We start from the raw sequence: 24,312 nt of genomic DNA, 5'->3' as shown, positions 1-24,312 counted from the left end.
ATTTATTGGATATTTCAAACTTTTTTAACAAATCAAAAACTGAAAAATTGGGCGTGCAAAATTATTCAGCCCCTTTACTTTCAGTGCAGCAAACTCTCTCCAGAAGTTCAGTGAGGATCTCTGAATGATCCACTGTTGACCTAAATGACTAATGATGATAAATACAATCCACCTGTGTGTAGTCAAGTCTCCGTATAAATGCACCTGCACTGTGATAGTCTCAGAGGTCCGTTAAAAGCGCAGAGAGCATCATGAAGAACAAGGAACACACCAGGCAGGTCCGAGAAGAAGTTTAAAGCCGGATTTGGATACAAAAAGATTTCCCAAGCTTTAAACATCCCAAGGAGCACTGTGCAAGCGATAATATTGAAATGGAAGGAGTATCAGACCACTGCAAATCTACCAAGACCTGGCCGTCCCTCTAAACTTTCAGCTCATACAAGGAGAAGACTGATCAGAGATGCAGCCAAGAGGCCCATGATCACTCTGGATGAACGGCAGAGATCTACAGCTGAGGTGGGAGACTCTGTCCATAGGACAACAATCAGTCGTATATTGCACAAATCTGGCCTTTATGGAAGAGTGGCAAGAAGAAAGCCATTTCTTAAAGATATCCATAAAAAGTGTCATTTAAATTTTGCCACAAGCCACCTGGTCAGATGAAACCAAAATTGAACTTTTTGGCAACAATGCAAAACGTTATGTTTGGCGTAAAAGCAACACAGCTCATCAACCACAACACACCATCTCCACTGTCAAACATGGTGGTGGCAGCATCATGGTTTGGGCCTGCTTTTCTTCAGCAGGGACAGGGAAGATGGTTCAAATTGATGGGAAGATGGATGGAGCCAAATACAGGACCATTCTGTAAGAAAACCTGATGGAGTCTGCGAAAGACCTGAGACTGGGACGGAGATTTGTCTTCCAACAAGACAATGATCCAAAACATAAAGCAAAATATACTGGTTCAAAAATAAACATATCCAGGTGTTAGAATGGCCAAGTCAAAGTCCAGACCTGAATCCAATCGAGAATCTGTGGAAAGAACTGAAAACTGTTGTTCACAAATGCTCTCCATCCAACCTCACTGAGCTCGAGCTGTTTTGCAAGGAGGAATGGGGAAAAAATTCAGTCTCTCGATGTGTTAAACTGATAGAGACATACCCCAAGCGACTTACAGCTGTAATCGCAGGAAAAGGTGGCGCTACAAAGTATTAACTTGAGGGGGCTGAATAATTTTGCACGCCCAATTTTTCAGTTTTTGATTTGTTAAAAAAGTTTGAAATATCCAATAAATGTCGTTCCACTTCATGATTGTGTCCCACTTGTTGTTGATTCTTCACAAAAAAATACAGTTTTATATCTTTACGTTTGAAGCCTGAAATGTGGCAAAAGGTCGCAAAGTTCAAGGGGGTCGAATACTTTCGCAAGGCACTGTAAGTGGGCGAATGAAGAAGAGAGGGTGATAGAAAAAAAAGTGTGTTCACAATGGATATAAAATCAATTCCCGATCTGAAGCATGTCGTCTGTAGCCTAGCCTACATCCAGTTTGACACTGGCAGGTTCCATGGCAAGTGGATACCTGGGTAAATTCAACCTGCACAGGTGAGAGAGGGGGGGGAGTTAGAGAGAGCGAGACGGTGTAACAGAGGAATCCCAGTCTCAGACGTTTTACCTGCAACGTATCTTTAATCAGATCTGAAATAAGCCAACAGAAAACATCTCTGTTAGACACCAATCGGAGCAGAACACATGTTCTGCAGATTTCTGCTTTCTGGTCTTTCCTGTTTGCTGATTGACTTTTCGCATGTGACCTATGAAGAAATTACATGCTCCAGAACATTAATCCGCTAGCCGGTGCCACAAATACTTCTATAGCAGCCTGAGCCTAGATCTTCAGATGGCCTGTGTCCCAAATGGCACCATATTCCCTTCATAGTGTACTACATTTAACTAGGGTTCATTAGGTGCCATTTGGGATGGGCCCCAAGGCTTCTGAGATCCTCCAGTCCTAAAAATAAAACAATTCTACATCCTCTGGAACTGGAACTCCTCACCAACTGTCTGATCTCCTCCTCCCACAAAATGACAGTTAAACCCATCAAATAGGACTTCTTCCTATACCCTAGGCCCTACTTCCTCCAACAACATCAACCATGTGTCTCAAATGGCACTGGGCAGGAACCATATTCCCTATTCTCTGTGGTCAAAAGTAGTGCACTAGGAAAACTATTTGGTCATTAATATTACAAAGGAAAGGGGCGGAAAGCATCAGGAACCAATTATTCAATAACGCTTTCCCCTCCTCTTGCCCTATTGGCGATGTCCCAGATCCTTATATGTTGCACTACTTTTGACCAGAGCCCTTTGCACTATATAGGGAATAGGATGTCATTTGGGACACAACCCTTGTATTCTAAATGAGAGGGATAGAGAGCAGGTAGATCTGTGTCCGGGTACGGCTCGGCGTCTCACCAGTTGCCATGGCCTTGAGTCAAGACTAGGGGTCCGGTATCACTACGCCACCACCAGTCAAACCTGGGTTCAAATACTATTCCAAAAGATTTAAAATACTTTATCTGTGCTTGATTGAGCTTGCCTATTGCAATGGAACCAGAAGAAAAGTCAACAGTCCAACCCACAAACCCTGTTGCATCTGACTGTCACCCAAGGCAGGTTAAAGCGATCGCTCAAAGTATTTGACAGATTTAAAACCCTATTTGAACCCAGGTCTGATCACTCCACCACCACCAACCAACTCACTGAGGTAATTGAGATCAGATGGGCTGTTGAGGCGAGGCAGGGTGAAGAGGCAACCTGGGCAAGGCAGAGTAACCTGGAAGCATTTATTTTATGGGAAAGATGTTTAGTTAAGTGCAGTGACCTAATGAGTCTGAGCCTGCCCGGGCCGACCGGCTGTGATGAATATGATTGGTGAAAGATCTCAACGCTGGTTCCTGACTCCTTCCTTCCTGCCGGATCAGGTTTCAGATTAACCAACTTCCTGTTTTATCTGTGGCCTTTGGAAAGAAAATGATCATTTCTTTTTTTATAAGGGAATTACCATGTATTAGTTTAGCTCAGGATATCTCAGAGGATATCTCAGCATCGGTTAGAGTTTGAGCGACCTAAGGATTGGAGTCAAGTGGTGGACTGTGTGCTGAGGCATCTTTTGAGGGACTTTTGGGATGGGTTAGGAGGTAGTATTGATTCACTTGATCTTTTAGGAGGGTAAAAAACAGTCTTGGAGTAAAGATGCTGGGCTGTCTGTTAGAGATGGGACAACTAGAGTCAACATACACATTGACACTAGCAATGTGTCCAATAAACGGTTGTAGCACAAGTTAGTGTTGTAATTAACAGGTATCACCTGTTTGCAAGTTGGCCTTCAAAATTTCATCACAGTCCGGAAGAACGGCAGGTACATTCTCAATCATAAAATAGGCTGTTGAATCAACTGACATGTTGACGCTTTAAGAGCACTAACGGCCACGACAGGCCTCGCACATGTCTTTATGTACATAGAGACAAAGCCACAAGTGAGAGGTCATTCACAAGGTCAAAAAAGTCAAGAAGATGGTCAATGCAATAATAGGTCTTGCAGCAACTTCAACTATCAACATGTTTTGCTCTCTCAAACTGGTGAAGCCTTGCTATGGGTGGGCTGTAACATTATAAACTATATACAGTGGGGCAAAAAAGTATTTAGTCAGCCACCAATTGTGCAAGTTCTCCCACTTAAAAAGATGAGGCCTATAATTTTCATAATAGGTACACGTCAACTATGACAGACAAAACAAGGAAAAAAAATCCAGAAAATCACATTGTAGGATTTTTAATGAATTTATTTGCAAATTATGGTGGAAAATAAGTATTTGGTCAATAACAAAAGTTTATCTCAATACTTTGTTATATACCCTTTGTTGGCAATGGACAGAGGTCAAACGTTTTCTGGAAGTCTTCACAAGGTTTTCACACACTGTTGCTGATATTTTGACCCATTCCTCCATGCAGATCTCCTCTAGAGCAGTGATGTTTTGGGGCTGTTGCTGGGCAACACGGACTTTCAACTCCCTCCAAAGACTTTCTATGGCGTTGAGATCTGGAGACTGGCTAGGCCACTCCAGAACCTTGAAATGCTTCTTACGAAGCCACTCCTTCGTTGCACGGGCGGTGTGTTTGGAATAATTGTCATGCTGAAAGACCCAACCACGTTTCATCTTCAATGCCCTTGCTGATGGTAGGCTTTGTTACTTTGGTCCTAGCTCTCTGCAGGTCATTCACTAGGTCCCCCCGTGTGGTTCTGGGATTTTTGCTCACCGTTCTTCTGATCATTTTGACCCCACGGGGTGAGATCTTGCGTGGAGCCCCAGATCGAGGGAGATTATCAGTGGTCTTGTATGTCTTCCATTTCCTAATAATTGCTCCCACAGTTGATTTCTTCAAACCAAGCTGCTTACCTGTTGCAGATTCAGTCTTCCCAGTCTGGTGCAGGTCTACAATTTTGTTTCTGATGTCCTTTGACAGCTCTTTGGTCTTGGCCATAGTGGAGTTTGGAGTGTGACTGTTTGAGGTTGTGGACAGGTGTCTTTTATACAGGTCTGTGAGAGCCAGAAATCTTGCTTGCTTGTAGGTGACCAAATACTTATTTTCCACCATAATTTGCAAATTAAATCATAAAAAATCCTACAAATGTGATTTTCTGGATTTGTTTTCTCATTTTTTCTGTCATAGTTGAAGTGTACCTATGATGAAAATTACAGGCCTCTCTCATCTTTTTAAGTGTGAGAACTTGCACAATTTGTGGCTGACTAAATACTTTTTTGCCCCACTGTACCATACATACTGTAACAAAAGGGTGTTTGTGAGAGTGGGGGACTGAACTGAACACCTCCATACATTTTCAAATATAGCCTTAGCCATTTACTTATGAATGTATTAATGTATGTGCTGTAGTAGGGGTCATATTAGCATAGGAACACAGAACATTGTCATTTATGATACCCCAGCCCCATCACACCCTCGCTGTTCTGAGATCCTTGATTACAGTGTTCCCAGGGGATGAGGTCAACTCCTCAGAGATAGGAACCATTGAGGGTACCAATCACTTAAGATAAAAAAAAAATGGGGGGGGTAGAAATCACGGCGGACATAAAGCTAAATATATAATTCCTCTTGTGCCGGTAATCACGAGGTCCAGACGATTTGGAATGACAGTTTAAACGCTTCAGATTAAAGCATCGCTCTGTTAGAAGGGGATCGGTCTTTCCTTACTGCGACGGGTGCACGGGCAGCCGAGCCCGTGGCGAGACGTGCATGGACGCGCCCAGGGATCCCCCCAAACGAGCGCACGTTCCACCTGTGACACTGAAATGGCTCAAAGGCCACAAGGCCAGGTCAACACAGTTATCACAGGCGATAAGGCCAGGTCAACACAGTCATCACAGGCCAGGTCAACACAGTTATCACAGGCCACAAGGCCAGGTCAACACAGTCATCACAGGCCACAAGGCCAGGTCAACACAGTCATCACAGGCGATAAGGCCAGGTCAACACAGTCATCACAGGCCAGGTCAACACAGTTATCACAGGCCACAAGGCCAGGTCAACACAGTTATCACAGGCCACAAGGCCAGGTCAACACAGTCATCACAGGCCACAAGGCCAGGTCAACACAGTCATCACAGGCGATAAGGCCAGGTCAACACAGTCATCACAGGCCAGGTCAACACAGTTATCACAGGCCACAAGGCCAGGTCAACACAGTCATCACAGGCCACAAGGCCAGGTCAACACAGTCATCACAGGCCAGGTCAACACAGTTATCACAGGCCACAAGGCCAGGTCAACACAGTCATCACAGGCCACAAGGCCAGGTCAACACAGTCATCACAGGCCACAAGGCCAGGTCAACACAGTCATCACAGGCCAGGTCAACACAGTTATCACAGGCCACAAGGCCAGGTCAACACAGTCATCACAGGCCACAAGGCCAGGTCAACACAGTTATCACAGGCCAGGTCAACACAGTTATCACAGGCCACAAGGCCAGGTCAACACAGTCATCACAGGCCACAAGGCCAGGTCAACACAGTCATCACAGGCCAGGTCAACACAGTCATCACAGGCGATAAGGCCAGGTCAACACAGTCATCACAGGCCACAAGGCCAGGTCAACACAGTCATCACAGGCAATAAGGCCAGGTCAACACAGTCATCACAGGCCACAAGGCCAGATCAATATAGAGGAAATAAATGAAGCAGTTTTCTTCCCCAGTATTAGTTACCTGATGATTAAGATGCCCCACCTTCTGCTAATGGTGTTTCATATACGCAATAACAATTTCCATACTATAATAAATATTTCTGAGTGGGTGGAAAGGCTTATAAAGCCTAGATTAGACCCAGTAGAGCATCATATAAGCTCAACACCCTCTGCATTAATGCATAACAGTCATCCTACATACTCATTTGACCCTATGACCCCAAAGTCACACATTCCAGTCTTCAGGTAGTCCTCACATGTCATTCCATTAGCCCTGAACCATATGCATAGCAGGCCATCAAGATTGTAGCCTATCACAGTAGACCTACAAGGGCACTCGTTCTTATCTGAAAACTGACTTAATTGTACTGAAAAAAATATATAAAACACAACATGCAACAACTTCAATGATTTTACAGAGTTTCAGTTCATATAAGGAAATCAGTATATTGAAATAATGAATTAGGTCTATGGCATAAATCTATGGATTTTACAAGAGTGGACAGGAGAGCAGCCATTGGTGGGCCTGGGATTCATATTTGGCCCACCCAACCAGAATGAGTTTTTCTACACAAAAGGGCTTTATTCCAGACAGAAATACTCCTGTTTCATCAGCTGTCCGGGTGACTGGTCTCAGATGATCCCGCAGGTGAAGTCGTTGGATGTGGAGGTCCTGGGCTGGCGGTTGTGAGGCCGGCTGGACGTAACGCCAAATTTAGAGGCGGCTTATGGTAGAGAATTGAACATTCCATTCTCTGGCAGCAACTCTGGTGGACATTCCTGCAGTCAGCTGTGGCATTGTGTTATGTGACAAAAATGCACATTTTAATGCCCCCAGCACAAGGTGCACCTTTGTAATGATCATGCAGTTTAATTAACTTGTTGATATGTCACACTTGTCAGGTGGATGGATATCTTGGCAAAGGGGAAATGCTCACTAACAGGGATGAAAACATTTGTAAACAATACGAGAGAAATAAGCTTTTTTTTGTGAGTATGGAACATTTCTGGTGATCTTTAAAATCAGCTCATGAAACAGGGGACCAACACTTTACATGTTGCATTTATATTTTTGTTCGGTATATTTCAAACATCACAAAATATGAATTACAGATCAGAAACTGTACAGAGCCTATTATTTTCAGTGTGCCTATCCCTCCAATTTAGCCCCCTCTCTCCTAACACCTAAAATCTTTCTGAACATCAAATCCATGATAATGTACAGTCTGATTTACATATGCAGTGAATCTTCCCCTATGACACAAACTGCCGGGCTGAAAGTCATCCCATCACACCAGAGGTGTATTCTACATCATCACTGATTGGATTCTTGATGAGAACGTCGGGTGGCTCGTACACTTCACAGGGTGAGGACGCTATAGGCATATGGGACACATTTCTATGGCCGCTGAAGAGAGAGTATATATATATATATATATAAAATATATATATATTATATTATAATATATATATATATATACTCTCTCTTCAGCGGCCATAGAAATGTGTCCCATATGCCTATAGCGTCCTCACCCTGTGAAGTGTACGAGCCATATCTATCTATCTATCTCTCTCTCTCACACACACACGGGCTGGGTGTGTAATCAGAGTGGCACTGGCAGGGAGGTTTGATCGCCTGCACAACCCCTCTGCCAGGCGTTAGTGAAGTATACTCACCAAACCTAACCGATATATCAATGTTACACCATTGTCACAAGCATCTCACAAGACTCCAAAACTGTATAATTCAAACATGCAAAATCTGCATGTAAAGTACGAGGACAAGGCCCCTGCGAGATACTTACAGTTCCTTGCTTCAACTGAAATAATATGTAACGTCAGGGACTACAGCCAGGTAGTTACAGTACATCTCCTTACTTTAACCTCCCCGCCAGATGTTGGTGTCCAAAGGGAGTGCACTAACACTGTCAATTCAAAAGTTTACTGAGCCAATTAGACTTGTGCCGCTGGTAAAAATGTACAAGAAAATCAATTTCCTCTCTCCTCACCGTCCCTCTATTCCATGGCAGCAGTAGTAAAACAGAGCGAGGCTGCGAGCGGAGGACCAGTAATTCAGTTGAGAAATGTCAAATGAAATTAAAGTATTCAGCTGAAAGCAATTTCCAGAGCTGCGTTCGGGGCCAGGGACTTGAGTCTTTCACTCCTCCATCGATCATGTTCTGGGCCAAGGTACACAATGCCCCCAAATTACTGACATATGGACCCAGACTCACAAGAAACACTGCCAGGTCCCTCATCTGTGCACTCCTCTAAACTGTTGTTTATCCAATGACCATCTGTGTGTGTGTGTGTGTGTAGCATCTCAGGGTAGGGCCACGCAAACCACCATATTAAGACCCTGCCTAATAGATGAATGGTGTGATACATTATAATTTAGTACAGAGGAAGAAAGTAGACCATTATCACTCACTAATCTAACTCACATCAAAGGTAAAGAAGAAAAAACAGAACAGAGATGACGTACAAAGCAGTGTTTCAGTTAATGGCACCCATACAGAATGGTAGTCGCCACTTTATTGTGTTGTCATTGGAAGCTGTAGGATTAATCCTGGACAAACTGACAGAACGAATCAGTGAGTTTGGTGTGGCGCTACAAGGGTTGCAGTCACTATGTCGAGAGGCTGCTTCCAAGTGGAAGGAAACAAAAATGTCATGTGTAAAATGGCTGAACTATCCCTTTAAGGGTGAATCTGAAACAAACGCTGGCACCACGTACATATCTCTTCTTCCTGTCCTCTGGGAGATCGTCTCTGTCTCAGAGGTGCTTCCTACATAAACACAGCACTCTGTAGCATCAGTTTGATTAGGAGGCTCCCAGAAGCCATTAAAAGTCCATTTCTCCCCTCTGTGTTTGTTTGAAGACGAGAGTGAGTGAGGAACCCAGCAGCCGCTGTTGTGCGATGCCAACTTCTGGAACACACAAACAAGCCCCCAACGAGCGCCAAACAAACCTCCAACTAGTGTCCAGTAATATATGCAGGAGGAACCGTTGCAAATGTGACAGTATCAAAAAATAAAGGTGTGGTGCTGTTCGTCGTCATCACCCCAACAGCTCTTTCGTCTTGGTAGTCAACTGCTTGTCTACATCTGCTGCAAAGCTGTCTGCCATCTGCCCAACCTGAGAGGTGGAGAACAGACATTCTTATTAGACAACTATTACTATTATACAAATACTGTAAAACGATACGAGGTGCCACAAAAAACAGTAAGGATTCATCTGAATGTTTGTAGCCTTCTGACTATTATAACCATCGTATTTCTGTCCTCCGATAGGACAAGTTGAGGTATCTCAGTACCTGTTTCTCCACCAATCGGATGGTGTCCTCGGAAACGGTGTCCTTGGCTTTCTTCACCTGAGTGATAGCGTTGGATCTCACCCTCCTCAGAGACTCCTTGGCCTTGTTACCGAACTGCTTAGCTAGCTTAGCCAGGTTCTCCCTGTGTTCCCGCGTCACCCTGCATGGACACATTAGCACACAGTGTTTCGAGCGATAAACACACACAGTCGCACGCACAAAGCATGAATACACACACACAAAGCATGAATACACACATGCACAAACACACTGTTTAATATTCTCTCTATGGCAGAAAGTAGGCACAAATCATATTAATGCCCAAAGCATTAAATTCCTTAAAACAATACCTGGCTAAATGACTGGCTCTCTGTGCCACAAAAGAAAACGTATTATGGTCACAGAACATTCAACAACTTTGTTTTGCTGGTGTAACAGCTAACACTTTATTTTCTGTAATTGCTATTTTTGCCTGGGACTATTTGCAAACAATCCAAGAGTGGTGTCTATTTACTGCAAACAATAATGTGTAATTACTGATTCTGGGCCAATCAAGACGCTCGCTCTCTTTGGAAATGCAAATGTTGTTGCGTGCTGAGACTGATTGCAGAGGAAGAAGGCGTCCGTCCGTCTGTCCGTGCCCCTATCCTGCGCTGCCAGACAAGCACCTGCTGCTGAGCGTACTTATTAATCACACAGTCTGCATCCCTAATGTATTCACTACAGGGTTAAAAGCAGTGCACTACATAGGGAGTAGTGTGCCATTTGTGACGTAGCCACATGTTTTTGTGGTTAAGCAAGTGACGGCTGCACATCAAGCTATTTGATTTGGCAGGGAGCAGAATTGGTCAGAGAACTGAAGACTTCTGACCAAGGTTGGTGTTGTAGAACTGTTCCAGTTGGGTGACAGTCAGATAAATGTGTCAGACACTCCTGGAAACCACAGACAGATCCATGCATTGGGGCGGCAGTGTAGCCTAGTGGTTAGAGCGTTGGACTAGTAACCGAAAGGTTGCAAGTTCAAATCCCCGAGCTGACAAGGTACAAAATCTGTCGTTCTGCCCCTGAACAGGCAGTTAACCCACTGTTCCTAGGCCGTCATTGAAAATAAGAATTTGTTCTTAACTGACTTGCCTAGTAAAATAAAGGTAAAATAAATAAAATAAAATTTCTTTACAAGGAGACGGATGGTCAGGGAAGGGACTGACAAGATAATTCATTACTGGAAAGAGAAAAGGTAGGAGGATAAAATATAAAAGACATGGAGAGAAATGGTAAAACAGAGAGAGAGACGAAATTGAAAGGAAAAAGAGAGCGAGAGCAAGAGAGGAGAGACAGTGTTCTGGCCCAGCCTGGTTGACTCACTTGGGAATGGCCACCCTGATTATGGTTCCATCCACCTCAGGGTTGAGTTTCATGCTGCTCTCTCGTAGGGCGCGGGTGGCAGCAGCCACGGCCTGAGGACAGAAACACACATTCGACCTGAACCTAATGACTGCCAGCTGGGACTGGGGCAGGAGTACTCTCACTGCAGACACAGGCGGTCCTTGGTCATGCTGGCTTTGATCCATGGTGAACTGTGTAGAATCTCTGGTAGAGGGGGTTGGGGGGGGGCTAGGGTGTGTGGAGGGAGCACATGCAGTGTGGAAGTGCTGCTGTCAGAGCAGGGGGGGGGGGGTCTGGCTGGGTACTCACTATGCATTGGAAAAGGAGATTCTTTCCACTATAGAATATATTCTATACAGCACAACAGTCTGGTATTATCTAGGAGATGTATGTTAGAACTAACGGTCTGGTAGACAACAGTCATTATCTAGGAGATGTATGTTAGAACTAACGGCCTGGTAGACAACAGTCATTATCTAGGAGATGTATGTTAGAACTAACGGTCTGGTAGACAACAGTCATTATCTAGGAGATGCATGTTAGAACTAATGGTGGTTGAACTCCAATAGACAATTAATGAAAAGGCTGTAATCTGGATATATGATTTGTCTGTGGTGGTGGGAGAGGTGCCCGGGGGAGAGCGTCAGAAACAGGGAAGACAGAAAGGAGAGGTGCCCGAGGGAGAGCGTCAGAAACAGGGAAGACAGAAAGGAGAGGTGCCCGAGGGAGAGTGTCAGAAACAGGGAAGACAGAAAGGAGAGGTGCCCGAAGGAGAGCGTCAGAAACAGGGAAGACAGAAAGGAGAGGTGCCCGGGGGAGAGCGTCAGAAACAGGGAAGACAGAAAGGAGAGCTGCCAGGGGGAGAGCGTCAGAAACAGGGAAGACAGAAAGGAGAGGTGCCCGAGGGAGAGCGTCAGAAACAGGGAAGACAGAAAGGAGAGGTGCCCGAGGGAGAGCGTCAGAAACAGGGAAGACAGAAAGGAGAGGTGCCCGGGGGAGAGCGTCAGAAACAGGGAAGACAGAAAGGAGAGGTGCCCGAGGGAGAGCGTCAGAAACAGGGAAGACAGAAAGGAGAGGTGCCCGGGGGAGAGTGTCAGAAACAGGGAAGACAGAAAGGAGAGGTGCCCGAGGGAGAGTGTCAGAAACAGGGAAGACAGAAAGGAGAGGTGCCAGGGGGAGAGCGTCAGAAACAGGGAAGACAGAAAGGAGAGGTGCCCGAGGGAGAGTGTCAGAAACAGGGAAGACAGAAAGGAGAGGTGCCAGGGGGAGAGCGTCAGAAACAGGGAAGACAGAAAGGAGAGGTGCCCGGGGGAGAGCGTCAGAAACAGGGAAGACCGAAAGGAGAGGTGCCCGAGGGAGAGCGTCAGAAACAGGGAAGACAGAAAGGAGAGGTGCCCGAGGGAGAGTGTCAGAAACAGGGAAGACAGAAAGGAGAGGTGCCCGAGGGAGAGCGTCAGAAACAGGGAAGACAGAAAGGAGAGGTGCCAGGGGGAGAGCGTCAGAAACAGGGAAGACAGAAAGGAGAGGTGCCCGGGGGAGAGCGTCAGAAACAGGGAAGACAGAAAGGAGAGGTGCCCGGGGAGAGCGTCAGAAACAGGGAAGACAGAAAGGAGAGGTGCCCGAGGGAGAGCGTCAGAAACAGGGAAGACAGAAAGGAGAGGTGCCCGAGGGAGAGTGTCAGAAACAGGGAAGACAGAAAGGAGAGGTGCCCGAGGGAGAGCGTCAGAAACAGGGAAGACAGAAAGGAGAGGTGCCCGGGGGAGAGTGTTGAACGGTGTTTCCTCCGACACATTGTGGCAGCTGGCTTCCAGGTAAAGTGGTCAGGTGTTAAGAAGCGCGGCTTGGCGGGTCATGTTCCGGACGCCTCTCCAGAGCCCGTTGGGGAGTTGCAGTGATGGGACAAGATCGTAATCACGAAATTGGGGAGAAAAAGGGGGTTAAAAATGAATTATTAAATAAAACAGCTTCTCCTATTCTCTGGTTCTCTCGTATTCTATAGTAACTCCAGAGAGCCCATACCTATGTTTGATTGTTCTCAGTACTGAATTCATCATTACTTCCTACAGCTCTAGCCATTAGGGAAAAGTGGGGGAATGCTGTGCTCTGTTCTGGCCAGCTCTGTAAACACCAGGCATGTTCTGGTTAATATGTTAAATTGTGGAATTACACTGAGGTTTGTGAATAAACACAGCCAGTTCAAAGCCACAGTCCAACCGAGAGGAATGAACAGAGCCAAAGTAAACAGCTGGTTAATGATGTTGAGGATCCCACACAGACCTTTCACATCCCTTTGTTCCTTCAGATCCAAGTGGTTTAATTCATGCTGCCATCACCACTGCACAACAGCCACTGGGGGTGTGCAGTAACACTGAACTGCAGTACTGAATGGCTGGACAACAATGGCCTCTCGTTAGGATCATGGGTAATTGATGTGAATAATTATAATCCTATTTGCTCTGGGTACTGTGCAGTCACCCCTGTGTTGCCTCAGCAGGGTTGTTAAGACTATTAGGTAATGGGAGTGCTTTTGTCACTTCTTCGTTAGACTACTGCAATGCTCTACTTTCCGGCTACCCAGATAAAGCAATAAATACGCTTCAGTTAGTGCTAAATATGGCTGCTAGAATCCTGACTAGAACCCAAAAATGTGATCATATTACTCCATTGCTAGCCTCTCTACACTGGCTTGTTAAGGCAAGGGCTGATTTCAAGGTTTTACTGCTAACCTACAAAGCATTACATGGGCCTGCTCCTACCCATCTTATCAATTTGGTCCTACCGTTCACACCCTTTGTTCATGACAAGGGGGAGGTCTTCTGCCTCGTCTTAGGATGGTAAGTTGGTGGTTGAAGATATCCCTCGAGTGGTGTGGGGGCTGTGCTTTGGCAATGTGGGTGGGGTTATATCCTGCCTGTTTGGCCCCATTCGGGGGTAACGTTGGACGGGGCCACAGTGTCTCCTGACCCCTCCCGTCAGCCTCCAGTATTTATGCTGCAGTAGTTTGTGTGTCGGGGGGGGTCTCTGATAATGACAATATGCTTATCCGCATGAGTTTATCCGTATGAGTATTCACAAAAACAAATCTGCAAATCTAAAAGCTGTGATCTCTCATGAATAATGTATTAGTACACCTACGGTGACAAGAGTACTACGTTCCAGGTTCAGCTGCTCATGTAGTACTCTGCAGTACTAAATGGATCTGAGCCAAGGCCAAAGAGCATCAACCTCCCTTTAAAACTGATCCCAGAATTAGACAGGGACAACCCTCATTAACAACATAGGATGCTGGAGGGAGAAAAGACCAGGGGAAGGAGAAACCCAAGGAGAAGAGGGAAAGAGTTGTTCCCTTTCAGTGTGTCTGTGAGAAAGAGAGAATCTATTGGAGCAGTTAGCTCTCCTCCTTCCCAGAGGGCAAAGCGCGGTCACTTCCTGCTGATGACAGCTGACCAGAGTCTTGGCATTTGTTTAAATCTTATCCCAGAACAAAGAGCTTCCCTGAACCATCGATCACGAACCGACTCAAGTTTCAGAGAAGGAGAAAGGAGTAAGAGAAAACGAGAGAGATCGATGGAGGTTGTGTGTCGACACTTAACACTGCTCAACCTTCCATGCACTGGATGAGACAAGAGTAGGAGATTTCAGTCCAGGCTTCTAAAATGACATGCCAATTTCAAAATGTGTTGCCATCAGCCCAGAGTGTGGTTCATACAGTGTGTGTCTGTACTGTGCATTTGTGAGCTCACCTCTGGGAAACCAGTCATGTTGACCACGATGAGCTGAGGGGACTTCACGGAGATCTGACCCAGCTGGTTCAGTGGGAACTTGCCGTCTGCCATGGACACCACGATGTGATCCAGAGCTCCTGAAAACCCAAAAGGACCAGGGCCCGTATTCATACAGCAGGTCAGAGTAGGAGTGCCGATCTAGGATCAGGTCCCCACTGTCCATGTCATGTTACTCCTCTGAGATGCTTTATGAACAGAATATAAAAACAATACACCTAATTCTTGAGTCCCAGCATAAAACAAGACATGACCAAGACAACTAAACCGTTGTATGATCACTATGAAGCCTCAGACTGTTGGCAGAGAGTGGGATGCAGGTTTGGTTTCAGGCGGGGTGCAGGAGGTACCCCCCAACCCTCATCTCCTCTCTCGGTCACCCCCTAACAGTGCAGACTGCAGAACCAAAGCTTCAACATGGGTCTCCTCTTCTCATCTGGCTTACCTCAGACGCTGCCGTTTCCTCCCTCCTCTGGCTTACATCACCAACTCTACCCCTCGCTAGTGGAGAAGTGTGGAGGGTGGGGTGGACCATAGAGTAATCTACCTTTTTTAGCCTGCGTTACTCGAGCCCTAACCTCGTCCCCAGGCTAACTGCTAGAGCCGGCTGGTCGACCAGAGACGACCTGGCTGCCTGCACATCTGCTAGCGCTTCCAGAGGGCACACAGGCATTTCCTAAACGGCATGAGGAGGGATGAGGATCGACTGGAAAGCCATTAGCCAAATGGACTCTTCCTGGTCAGGGCACAGGCAGTTGACCCAACATGGCAGAAGGTAGACTACTAGTCAACAATACAGGCCTTCTCCAAAAAAAAACACACACATTTACCATGGGTTTTGTTCAGTAGGGCACACTGTAGAAAAACATTTTGCAACAGAATACAAAAATGTATTCTTACAGGACATATTCAGGTAAGAGCGACCTCCCCTTTCCTCTCTCTAGTTCTCGACCCGACCCGGGGTTCCTCATGATAAAGTCCCATCAGTCAGCAGACTTCCAGGTGGATCCTACGTGACTTTACACTGGCGATGTTTAGTGGGTGGGTGCCCTGGGATCATGAGCTCTAGCCTGGGGTACCTTATGATCGTGAGGATGACATTAACTAGTTGTTTTGAACTATGGAAGCTAATGCTCTGACCCATCTCTGGGAGACAGACTGGGGTTGTAAATATATGTGTGTGGGTTGAGGAGGTCTGGCATCCAGACCTGATACATATATGGGTTGAGAAAATGCTCGTTTCAGTATATTCATCTGAGGCAGTATACACCGAGCTGTTCAGGGAGGACTGGATAGCCTGACATTAGTCCAACGTTCCCATGGACAAGAGAGGTTAGTCTTCTAGCAGAGGAACTGAGAGTAACAGGCTGTAATACCTCCACGCTGGCTGCGAGTACCCAGATGCCTGGTTCACCATATTCACATGTCCTATACAACAGCCCTTCCTTCAGCTAAGCTGACTTTACCTACAACACACCACATAATGAGGCCCAGATGAGACGATCGAACACACACAGGAACAAAATGATGTCATGATTCCCCCCATTCCAGAATCTTTCCAGTCAGAAATTCTGTCAGCTCTAAATCCTGCTGCTTCCACAGATTACTGTGCATCTGGACAGAGGGGCAAAGCGGGGGAGGAGGGGGGGGGAAGAGGGTAAGGATGAGGAATAGAAGAGAATGTAAGGAGAGAGGGATGGAGAAGGTGAGGGGGAGGGAGGAAGGAAGAGGGGAGGGGTATTTAATCTGTATAAATCCTGGTATTACAGCTTCCTCCCCCTGGGGCCCTCCCTTCAGCTCCCCTCTCAGGGTTGGTCTGCCACGAGGGGAGAGGGGGAGGCTTTGAACTGGATGTAGTTCAGGAAACAGGGGTCAAGGTAAAGGGCAGGGATCACTCTTCCCCCACTCAGGCCATTTGTCAGGGAGAAAGTAAACAGATGGAGATGCACTTTTTCCTCATCTTTTAACCAACAATCAATAGTGAAAACCAACAGTTGACTTTGGTCTTTTAAAGCTTACAAAGGGCAACACTTAAACGTCAGGCCTTCAGAGCTTTGCATCCCGCATTGAAACATCAGACAGTGTTACTGACAGAACTGAAAGGTTTCCTCTACTGACAGAACTGAAAGGTTTCCTCTACTGACAGAACTGAAAGGTTTCCTCTACTGACAGAACTGAAAGGTTTCCTCTACTGACAGAACTGAAAGGTTTCCTCTACTGACAGAACTGAAAGGTTTCCTCTACTGACAGAACTGAAAGGTTTCCTCTACTGACAGAACTGAAAGGTTTCCTCTACTGACAGAACTGAAAGGTTTCCTCTACATAATCTCAGCACCTAGAACCGAGTGCACTGGCCAGATAATCAACAGTCGGTCATGAGAGACTATCCTCTCCATGGAAATAGCCCCTGCCTTACAGTCCACGGCCCCTACGTACCTGGAGAGGTTCTGATGCTCAGGTTGCGGCTGAAGTCGTCCTTCAGGGTGGTGAGGACGGCGGCCATATCCTCCTTCAGTTCCTCCAGACTGATGATATCCTCCACCTGCGAGGAGTTGATGTTCACTTTGGAAGCCTGGCCCTTTGCTGCCTTAGCTGAGGGAAAAAATAAAAGCAGGTGCTTTTCAGAAAGACTTCAAAAGGGGAAAAACAGGAGAGGATGGAGGGGAGGGCTGGTAGTCTTGTCTATCACTGTTATTACAAATAAAAGCAAGACACGGTGAAGTGGGGTTTTCAACCTCCTGAATGTTCTGACCACTTCAGTAGGTCTTGATCCCTACCACTATATTTCCTTTGATGGTAACGCTACTAGCTAAATCCTTCAGCTAAAATAAAAAGCTACTGAGGCAAGCGGCCCTCCACTCACCTTTACTCTTCTTGGTGGCGTAGAAGCGTACGCAGGAGGCAGCAGGGGGGACCATGTTTCGATGAAAGATATTTGGGAGCAGCAGTTGGACCCTGGAGATGACTACCAGCTGAGGAGACCTTACCATGGGGACGAGGGATCGGCACAAAGCCGGCCGCATTAGGCCCAGCAGACTCAGTGTCATAGCTGTCAGACAGTGACACGGAGAAATAAAAAAGAAACATCAAAGATGAATGGACAAGACATGATTACTGTCTGATGACAAAACACGACTGTCAAGCTAATAAAAACACTAAGGCTATGAAGTGATCATATATCAGTTTGTAGATCTGGTTACAATTCTCTTTTCATCGTGCAGCGATCCTATGGAAGTACTGTACCACGCATGCCCAGTAGTAGACTTAAATGTAAATGTAAATGTAGTAGCATCTGTAATACTAACCAGAAGGTGTCTGTCTATCTACATACTGTATGCTACTGCTTCAATTACAACAGTATGAGTCATAACTAGGGTTGCACATTTTGGGGAATATTCAGAGGTGGAAACTGTCTGAGGGAATTAACAGAAATATATGCAAATTAATATTAATACCATTTAAAATGTAGATGTTTCTTGCATTGGCTAAATTTACCATATCATATGGAGACAGAAACATAAACCTTTTACCTTATAAGTAGACAATCCCAAATGATTAAATCCTTCCAATAGAAATAAAAATGTAGTAACAAACTGAACTTTAATTAAATGAGTTGACTCTTCACATGGGACGGCAGGTAGAGCGTTGGACTAGTAACCGAAAGGTTGCAGGATCGAATCCCCGAGCTGACAAGGTAAAAATCTGTCATTCTGCCCCTGAACAAGGCAGTTAACCCACTGTTCCTCGGCCGTCATTGAAAATAAAAAATTGTTCTTAACTGACTTGCCTAGTTAAATAAAAAGATCAAATAAACAAACATGGGATGATTTCACTGAACAAAGGGGAATAGGGAATGATCCCTCGCATCTTCCAAAAATGTTTTCAACATCAGAAATGAGAGTCTAGAAAATAAGGCTTTGGTTGTCTTCCTCTCAGGCTTCCATGTCTTCTCCCTGGACCTCAATGTTCACCTCTTGGACATCAGACTGAGGTCTCATCTTCACTGTCACTTTCCAACCTTGAGGATGGCTCGTTGTAAGGCTCAAAAAGCCTTATGGCCACCAATTGTTCAACCCTTGGATTGGTCAGCCTGTTGCATGCTTTGGTGTGTGTGTTCCCAAACAAGGACTAGTTGCACTATAAGGCTGCTGATGTTGGAGGGATTTGGAGGATGATGGAGGCAACAGTGGAAAGAGCCTCAGATCCAAAGTCCCTTCAACCAGGTGGCTGATGAGATGTTGGCATGACTGCCATATTGCATCTCCATCCCAAAGCCCTTGCTTGGAAGTGTACTTCACCAGACTGCCATGAACATTGCCCTCATCCAGGCCAAGGTGGTGAGACACGGTAGTGATGACACCGTAGGCCTTGTTGATCTCTGCACCAGGCAGGTTGCTCTTGCCAGCATACATGGGGTCCAACATTTACGCCGTGGCGTGTATGGGCTTCAGGCAGAAGTCTTCACGCTTTTTGATGCATTTCAGAACTGCAGTTTCCTCTGCTTGGAGCAACAGTAAAGTGGGCAGGGCACTACGGATTTATTCTCACATCTGCAAGCAGACTCTGAACATCAGACAGGATGGCATTCTCTCACTCAATCCGTGCAATGGCTACTGCTATAGGTTCCAGGAGTTTCAGGCTGCTTACCACTCTCTGCCAAAATACATCATCCAAGAGGATCCTCTTGATGGGGCTGTCCATAATCGGCAGACTGTGATATGGCCATTTCTTGGAGAGACTCCTTCCCCTCCAGGAGACTGTCAAACATGATGACAACACCATCCCAACTTGTGTTGCTGGGCAGCTTCAATGTGGTAGTCTTATTCTTCTCACTTTGCTTGGTGAGGTAGATCGCTACTATAACTTGATGACCCTTCACATACCTAACCATTTCCTTGGCTCGCTTGTAGAGTGTATCCATTGTTTTCAGTGCCATGACATCCTTGAGGAGCAGATTCAATGCATGAGCAGCACAGCCAATGGGTGTGATGTGAGGGTAGAACTCCTCCACTTTAGACCAAGCAGCCTTCATCTTCCCAGCATTGTGGGTCACCAGTGCAAATACCTTCTGTGGTCCAAGGTCATTGATGACTGTAGTCTTGCATGATGTCTACTTTAATGCTAATTAGCATTTTCAAATCAGAGTAAATCGAGCCGAAAATTGATACACATCCGAGAGAAATTCACAGGGTTATCAAAACGTCACGCCAGGGTAAGTACACAAACACAGCCTTTATTTTAAATGTTTCTAACATTCCCTACGGAAAAATGAATTGTGGAAAAATTATTAGAACCATTTCCCTGTTTGACCGCTAGGTTTTATGGGTATGACACCTCCACTGTAGGGCTCTAAACAGTCAAATCAATCTGTTACGAATTCCCTCCCAGGGACTCTTAAGGGCTATTTATACCCTACGGAGACAGATCCTGCGGAGCGTAGTGTCGCAATGTCATTTTTCATCACAAAAGGGGCGGCCCCCAAGTATAGCACTCCAACAATCTACATACTGCAGTGCCATATTAAAAGTGCAACAAGCCGTATAATGGGGGCAGTGTTGTGTAGGCGATGAAGCTCGCTTGGTTCCTTGATTTGATCTATAGGCATCAAAGTAACCCATTTTGCAGGTTTCCACACAAACCTTTAGCACACCCTCTCATTCTAACAGCCCTCTCTCTAGGACACAAACTCTGCAACTTTTCTAACTCCTGCAGTAGGCTCCCCTCCTCCGCTGGAGCTTAGCAGGCTACGCTATGGGTAGTAAACTGGCCCTTCACACCTCTGGCCATAGCCATCGATTGGTCGCTAGGGGTCAGGGGCCTTATCACACAGAGGGGTTAGCCAATCATAGGCAGTCACCTTGGGTCCCAGATCCCCAACTCCTGTCTCCTATTTATTTATGTATTTTATTTCACCTTTATTTAACCCTGTAGGCTAGTTGAGAACAAGTTCTCATTTACAACTGCGACCTGGCCAAGAATAAAGCAAAGCAGCTCAAGACATAACAGAGTTACACATGGAATAAACAAACATACAGTCAATAACACACTTGAAAAAGTATATATATACACAGTGTGTGCAATTGAGGTAAAATAAGGGAGCTAAGGCAATAAATAAGCCATGGTGTTGAAGTAATTACAATATAGCAATTAAACATTGAAGTGATTGATGTGTAGAAGATGAATGTGCAAGTAGATACTGGGGTACAAAGGAGCGAGATAAATAAATAAATACAGTATGGGGAGGAGGTAGTTGGATGTGCTATTTAAAGATGGGCTATGTACAGGTGCAGTGATCTGTGAGCTGCTCTGACAGCTGGTTCTTAAAAGCTAGTGAGGGAGATATGAATCTCCAGCTTCAGTGATTTTTGCAGTTCGTTCCAGTCATTGGCAGCCAAAGGAGGAATTGGCTTTGGGTTGACTAGTGAGAAATACCTGCTGGAGAGCATGCTACGGGTGGGTGCTGCTATGGTGACCAGTGAGCTGAGATAAGGCAGGGCTTTACTTAGTAGAGACTTGCAGATGACCTGGAGCCAGTGGGTTTGGCGACGAGTATGAAGCGAGGGCCAGCCAACGAGAGCATACAGGTCGCAATGGTGGGTAGTATATGGGGCTTTGGTGACAAAACGGATGGCACTGTGATAGACTGCATCCAATTTGTTGAGTAGAGCGTTGGAGGCTATTTTGTAAATGACATCGCCAAAGTCGACGATCAGTAGCATGGTCAGTCCTTCAAGCAGTCAGAGAGCGCAGCAAACTCATCTCTGTCCAGCACAACAACCGCTGGACTCATCTCTCTGGACTTGTGGGATGTGTGCATGCACAAAAACACTACCTTTCCATGTCAATTTCAACCTTGTGCATGTCAATAAAGTATCCTTGTGTGTAACTTTGAGGTTGCCTTATTCCCCTCTGACGGGGGGGGAGGTGCTAGTCAGTGGGTCACAGATCAAACAAAGAGTCGCCATCTTTCACAACAACAACAAAAAACATATAGTTCTGAAAATGGCTCTTTCAAATCTTTAACACACTTCACAACATTTCCCCCCAGGGACATTTTTCCTGAGGCAGGGGGATCTCCATTCCAGGGTGCAGAACAGAAGAGCCCAGCAGCCACCCACCAAAACTCCCTCAAACTCTACTCATCCATGAGGGTCTTTCTGAACCGTGCCTTTCATTGGCAACGGGTGTGAACAACCAGCCGTGTATCATACCCTGGATGACTTCCTCCATTGTGTGTGATGAACACACCGTTAAGAGAAATGGGGCACTACACTATCACGCAGGTGGATACACACTGTCAACGTCACCCTCGTAAATCACCTCAACAGAATGTTTGTGTCCCATTTCCTGCATAGCATTCTGGTTAAAAGTAGTGCACTATATAAGTAATAGGGTGCCATTTGGGACACAGCCTGCATCTGGGTGAGGGGCTTGGCTTCTAGTCATAATACCACCTTGCTTTGTGTGTGTATAGAGACTGAACATTAAGCAGGCAGGGGGATCCAGCACAGCCTCACCTGAAACATCTGTGTTGTGTACAGTCTGTAGCTCTTTACTCTATCAATACTATCTGGGCCAGAAGGAAGAGACCATACACATGGTTTATTCTCTAAACAAACCCAGGTTGGCTGCGATTGTATCACTCCCTTCACAAAGCCAGCAGCCGGCCGCCTCCCTGAAAAACACAGCTAGTAGTAACGCTACAGGAAGATATCGTTTTTTTTAAAGCATGACTCTTTTGTGTCTCCACTGAGCGTCAGTGTTTATCATAGATATAACCATTGGCCGTGCCTCTGAGTCCAGTAGAAGGGATAGAGGGGGGGGGGGGTGATGGTTGTCTTTACACGTGAAGTGAAGCAGAAAAACTGTAGCACAGGTGTTCAGTGAGATATTGTATCTCTTTGATATTTCATAAACGGCAAGGGGCCAGCTGGCATGCCCACATTGCATGACACCTCTGAATAATTCAGGTTTATGTTGTCTTAACAGTTTAATTCTGATTGTAAAATTGATGCCCTGTTACACTGGACTGAGGACTTTAAATTCAGAACAACAACAAAGAACATAAATGCAGTCAGAATACTTCCCTTCAATTAAAGGGCACGCAATCTTTCTACTCGCCTAAGGGCACTATTTGGCTCCCATATTTTTTTTTACCTTAATTTGACTAGGCAAGTCAGTTAATTAAGAACAAATTCTGATTTACAATGACGGCCTACTTCAGTTGGATATATATATATCAATAATATCACTCATGCATGTTACACAATGTTAAACAAAAGCAAGCTAGCTAATATGATAGCAATGCCTCCGTAGTATTTGTTGATATTTAACTAAAGCTAGCTAGCTAAACGGTGGTGGCATTTAGCTATAGAAAGGTCGTTGCGTACGCAGTCGAACTAAAACATAAATAATGGATCGATGCAGGAGAATATTTGGGATTGGAACATGTTTACATTGTAACTACCAGCTATATCAATAACAATTGTCCTACATTTTAAAGTAGTTACTTACTTATATCTTGTCAAATGTGTCTACTTGCACATTGCTGTGACGAGCATAGGAAAAAGTTGAACCTGACGCTTGTGTTCGTCGTCATCATACATTAAATGCTATGTGTAGACTGTCATGAATTTGTGTGCTCTGAATGGGGTGAGGTTGTGCACAACGTCATTAAATGGCGCCTTTGTTTTGCAATCTCGCGGCTAGCAGCTAGCTCACCGGAGTACTGTGTACCGAACTATTTTAACGAAATTATAGATGTCTATTAACGTACTATATGTACAGTAATCACCAGACGTGGAGTAGTTGAACTGTTCGCTGTCAGGCGAAAGTTTCTACCGAATAGGGTAAGTTAAACGTCTGATACAAACACGTTAGCTCTATGGCAAAGGCTCATGGCAAATCCATATTGTAAAGCGAGCATAAACATTATAAAAACAACTGTATTTTATAGTTTGTATTTAGTCATCTAGTTCGATCCCTTGCCAATAATAGTTAGCTGAATTGCTAACGTCAACTAGCTTGCTAGCGAATGTTTCTGGCTAAACAATGCAGTGACAAGTAGGTTATGACAGCAAAAATGTATAACTTGTGGTTAGGCTACTTGATAGTTATTTTTCATAGGGATTTATCAGTATTTATTCTTGTTTTGGGTCACATTATTTTGCCAAAGGCTTTGTGAGTGTATTACTAAAATGTGTGCTCCCTCTCTTAGGAGGCCCATGGAGTCTGCAGTGGAGAGTTCCCCCATTGTTACAGAAAACTGCCTGAAGTGGAGAGTGCCATTGTTTCAGAAAACGAGAAACCTATTCAAATCAAATCAAATCAAATCAAATTTATTTATATAGCCCTTCGTACATCAGCTGATATCTCAAAGTGCTGTACAGAAACCCAGCCTAAAACCCCAAACAGCAAGCAATGCAGGTGTAGAAGCACGGTGGCTAGGAAAAACTCCCTAGAAAAGCCAAAACCTAGGAAGAAACCTGGAGAGTTCCCCAGAGAGGAACCAGGCTATGTGGGGTGGCCAGTCCTCTTCTGGCTGTGCCGGGTAGAGATTATA

At 45.4% G+C, this 24,312-nt stretch overlaps 2 protein-coding genes across 6 annotated transcripts in view; one reads left to right on the top strand and one right to left on the bottom strand.

Moving 5' to 3' along the window:
- Positions 1-8,759: 8,759 nt before the first annotated feature.
- On the bottom strand, positions 8,760-23,345 carry LOC135548151 (ribosome-recycling factor, mitochondrial-like). Its single transcript, XM_064977463.1, has 7 exons — positions 23,265-23,345; positions 17,614-17,799; positions 17,187-17,342; positions 14,712-14,830; positions 10,948-11,039; positions 9,583-9,742; positions 8,760-9,404 (listed from the first exon to the last, which is right to left on the bottom strand). Exons 2-7 carry the CDS (start codon positions 17,795-17,797, stop codon positions 9,327-9,329), a joined length of 789 nt encoding a protein of 262 aa, XP_064833535.1. The 5' UTR covers positions 17,798-17,799; positions 23,265-23,345; the 3' UTR covers positions 8,760-9,326.
- A 911-nt stretch (positions 23,346-24,256) lies between these two features.
- Positions 24,257-24,312, top strand: part of LOC135548150 (probable RNA-binding protein 18) — a 37,490-nt gene continuing 37,434 nt past the window's right edge. For all 5 annotated transcript variants that reach the window (XR_010456781.1, XR_010456780.1, XM_064977462.1 and 2 more), the window contains exon 1: positions 24,257-24,312. This exon is cut by the window's right edge and continues 462 nt beyond it. The gene's annotated coding sequence lies outside the window, so the exon portion shown is untranslated.

The sequence above is a fragment of the Oncorhynchus masou genome, chromosome 11, assembly GCF_036934945.1.
Source record: "Oncorhynchus masou masou isolate Uvic2021 chromosome 11, UVic_Omas_1.1, whole genome shotgun sequence".
Taxonomy (NCBI): Eukaryota; Metazoa; Chordata; class Actinopteri; order Salmoniformes; family Salmonidae; genus Oncorhynchus; species Oncorhynchus masou.
Note: the sequence above shows the minus strand (reverse complement) of the source record. Positions and strands in the feature narration are given on the sequence as shown.

Excerpts from the sequence above, each read along its gene's own strand:
- LOC135548151 (XM_064977463.1), bottom strand. The coding sequence starts at position 17,797 with ATGACACTGAGTCTGCTGGGCCTAATGCGGCCGGCTTTGTGCCGATCC. Across the intron at positions 17,343-17,613 it reads CGCCACCAAGAAGAGTAAAG|CTAAGGCAGCAAAGGGCCAG; the intron begins GTGAGTGGAGGG and ends TTTTTCCCTCAG. Across the intron at positions 14,831-17,186 it reads GAGCATCAGAACCTCTCCAG|GAGCTCTGGATCACATCGTG; the intron begins GTACGTAGGGGC and ends TTGGGTTTTCAG.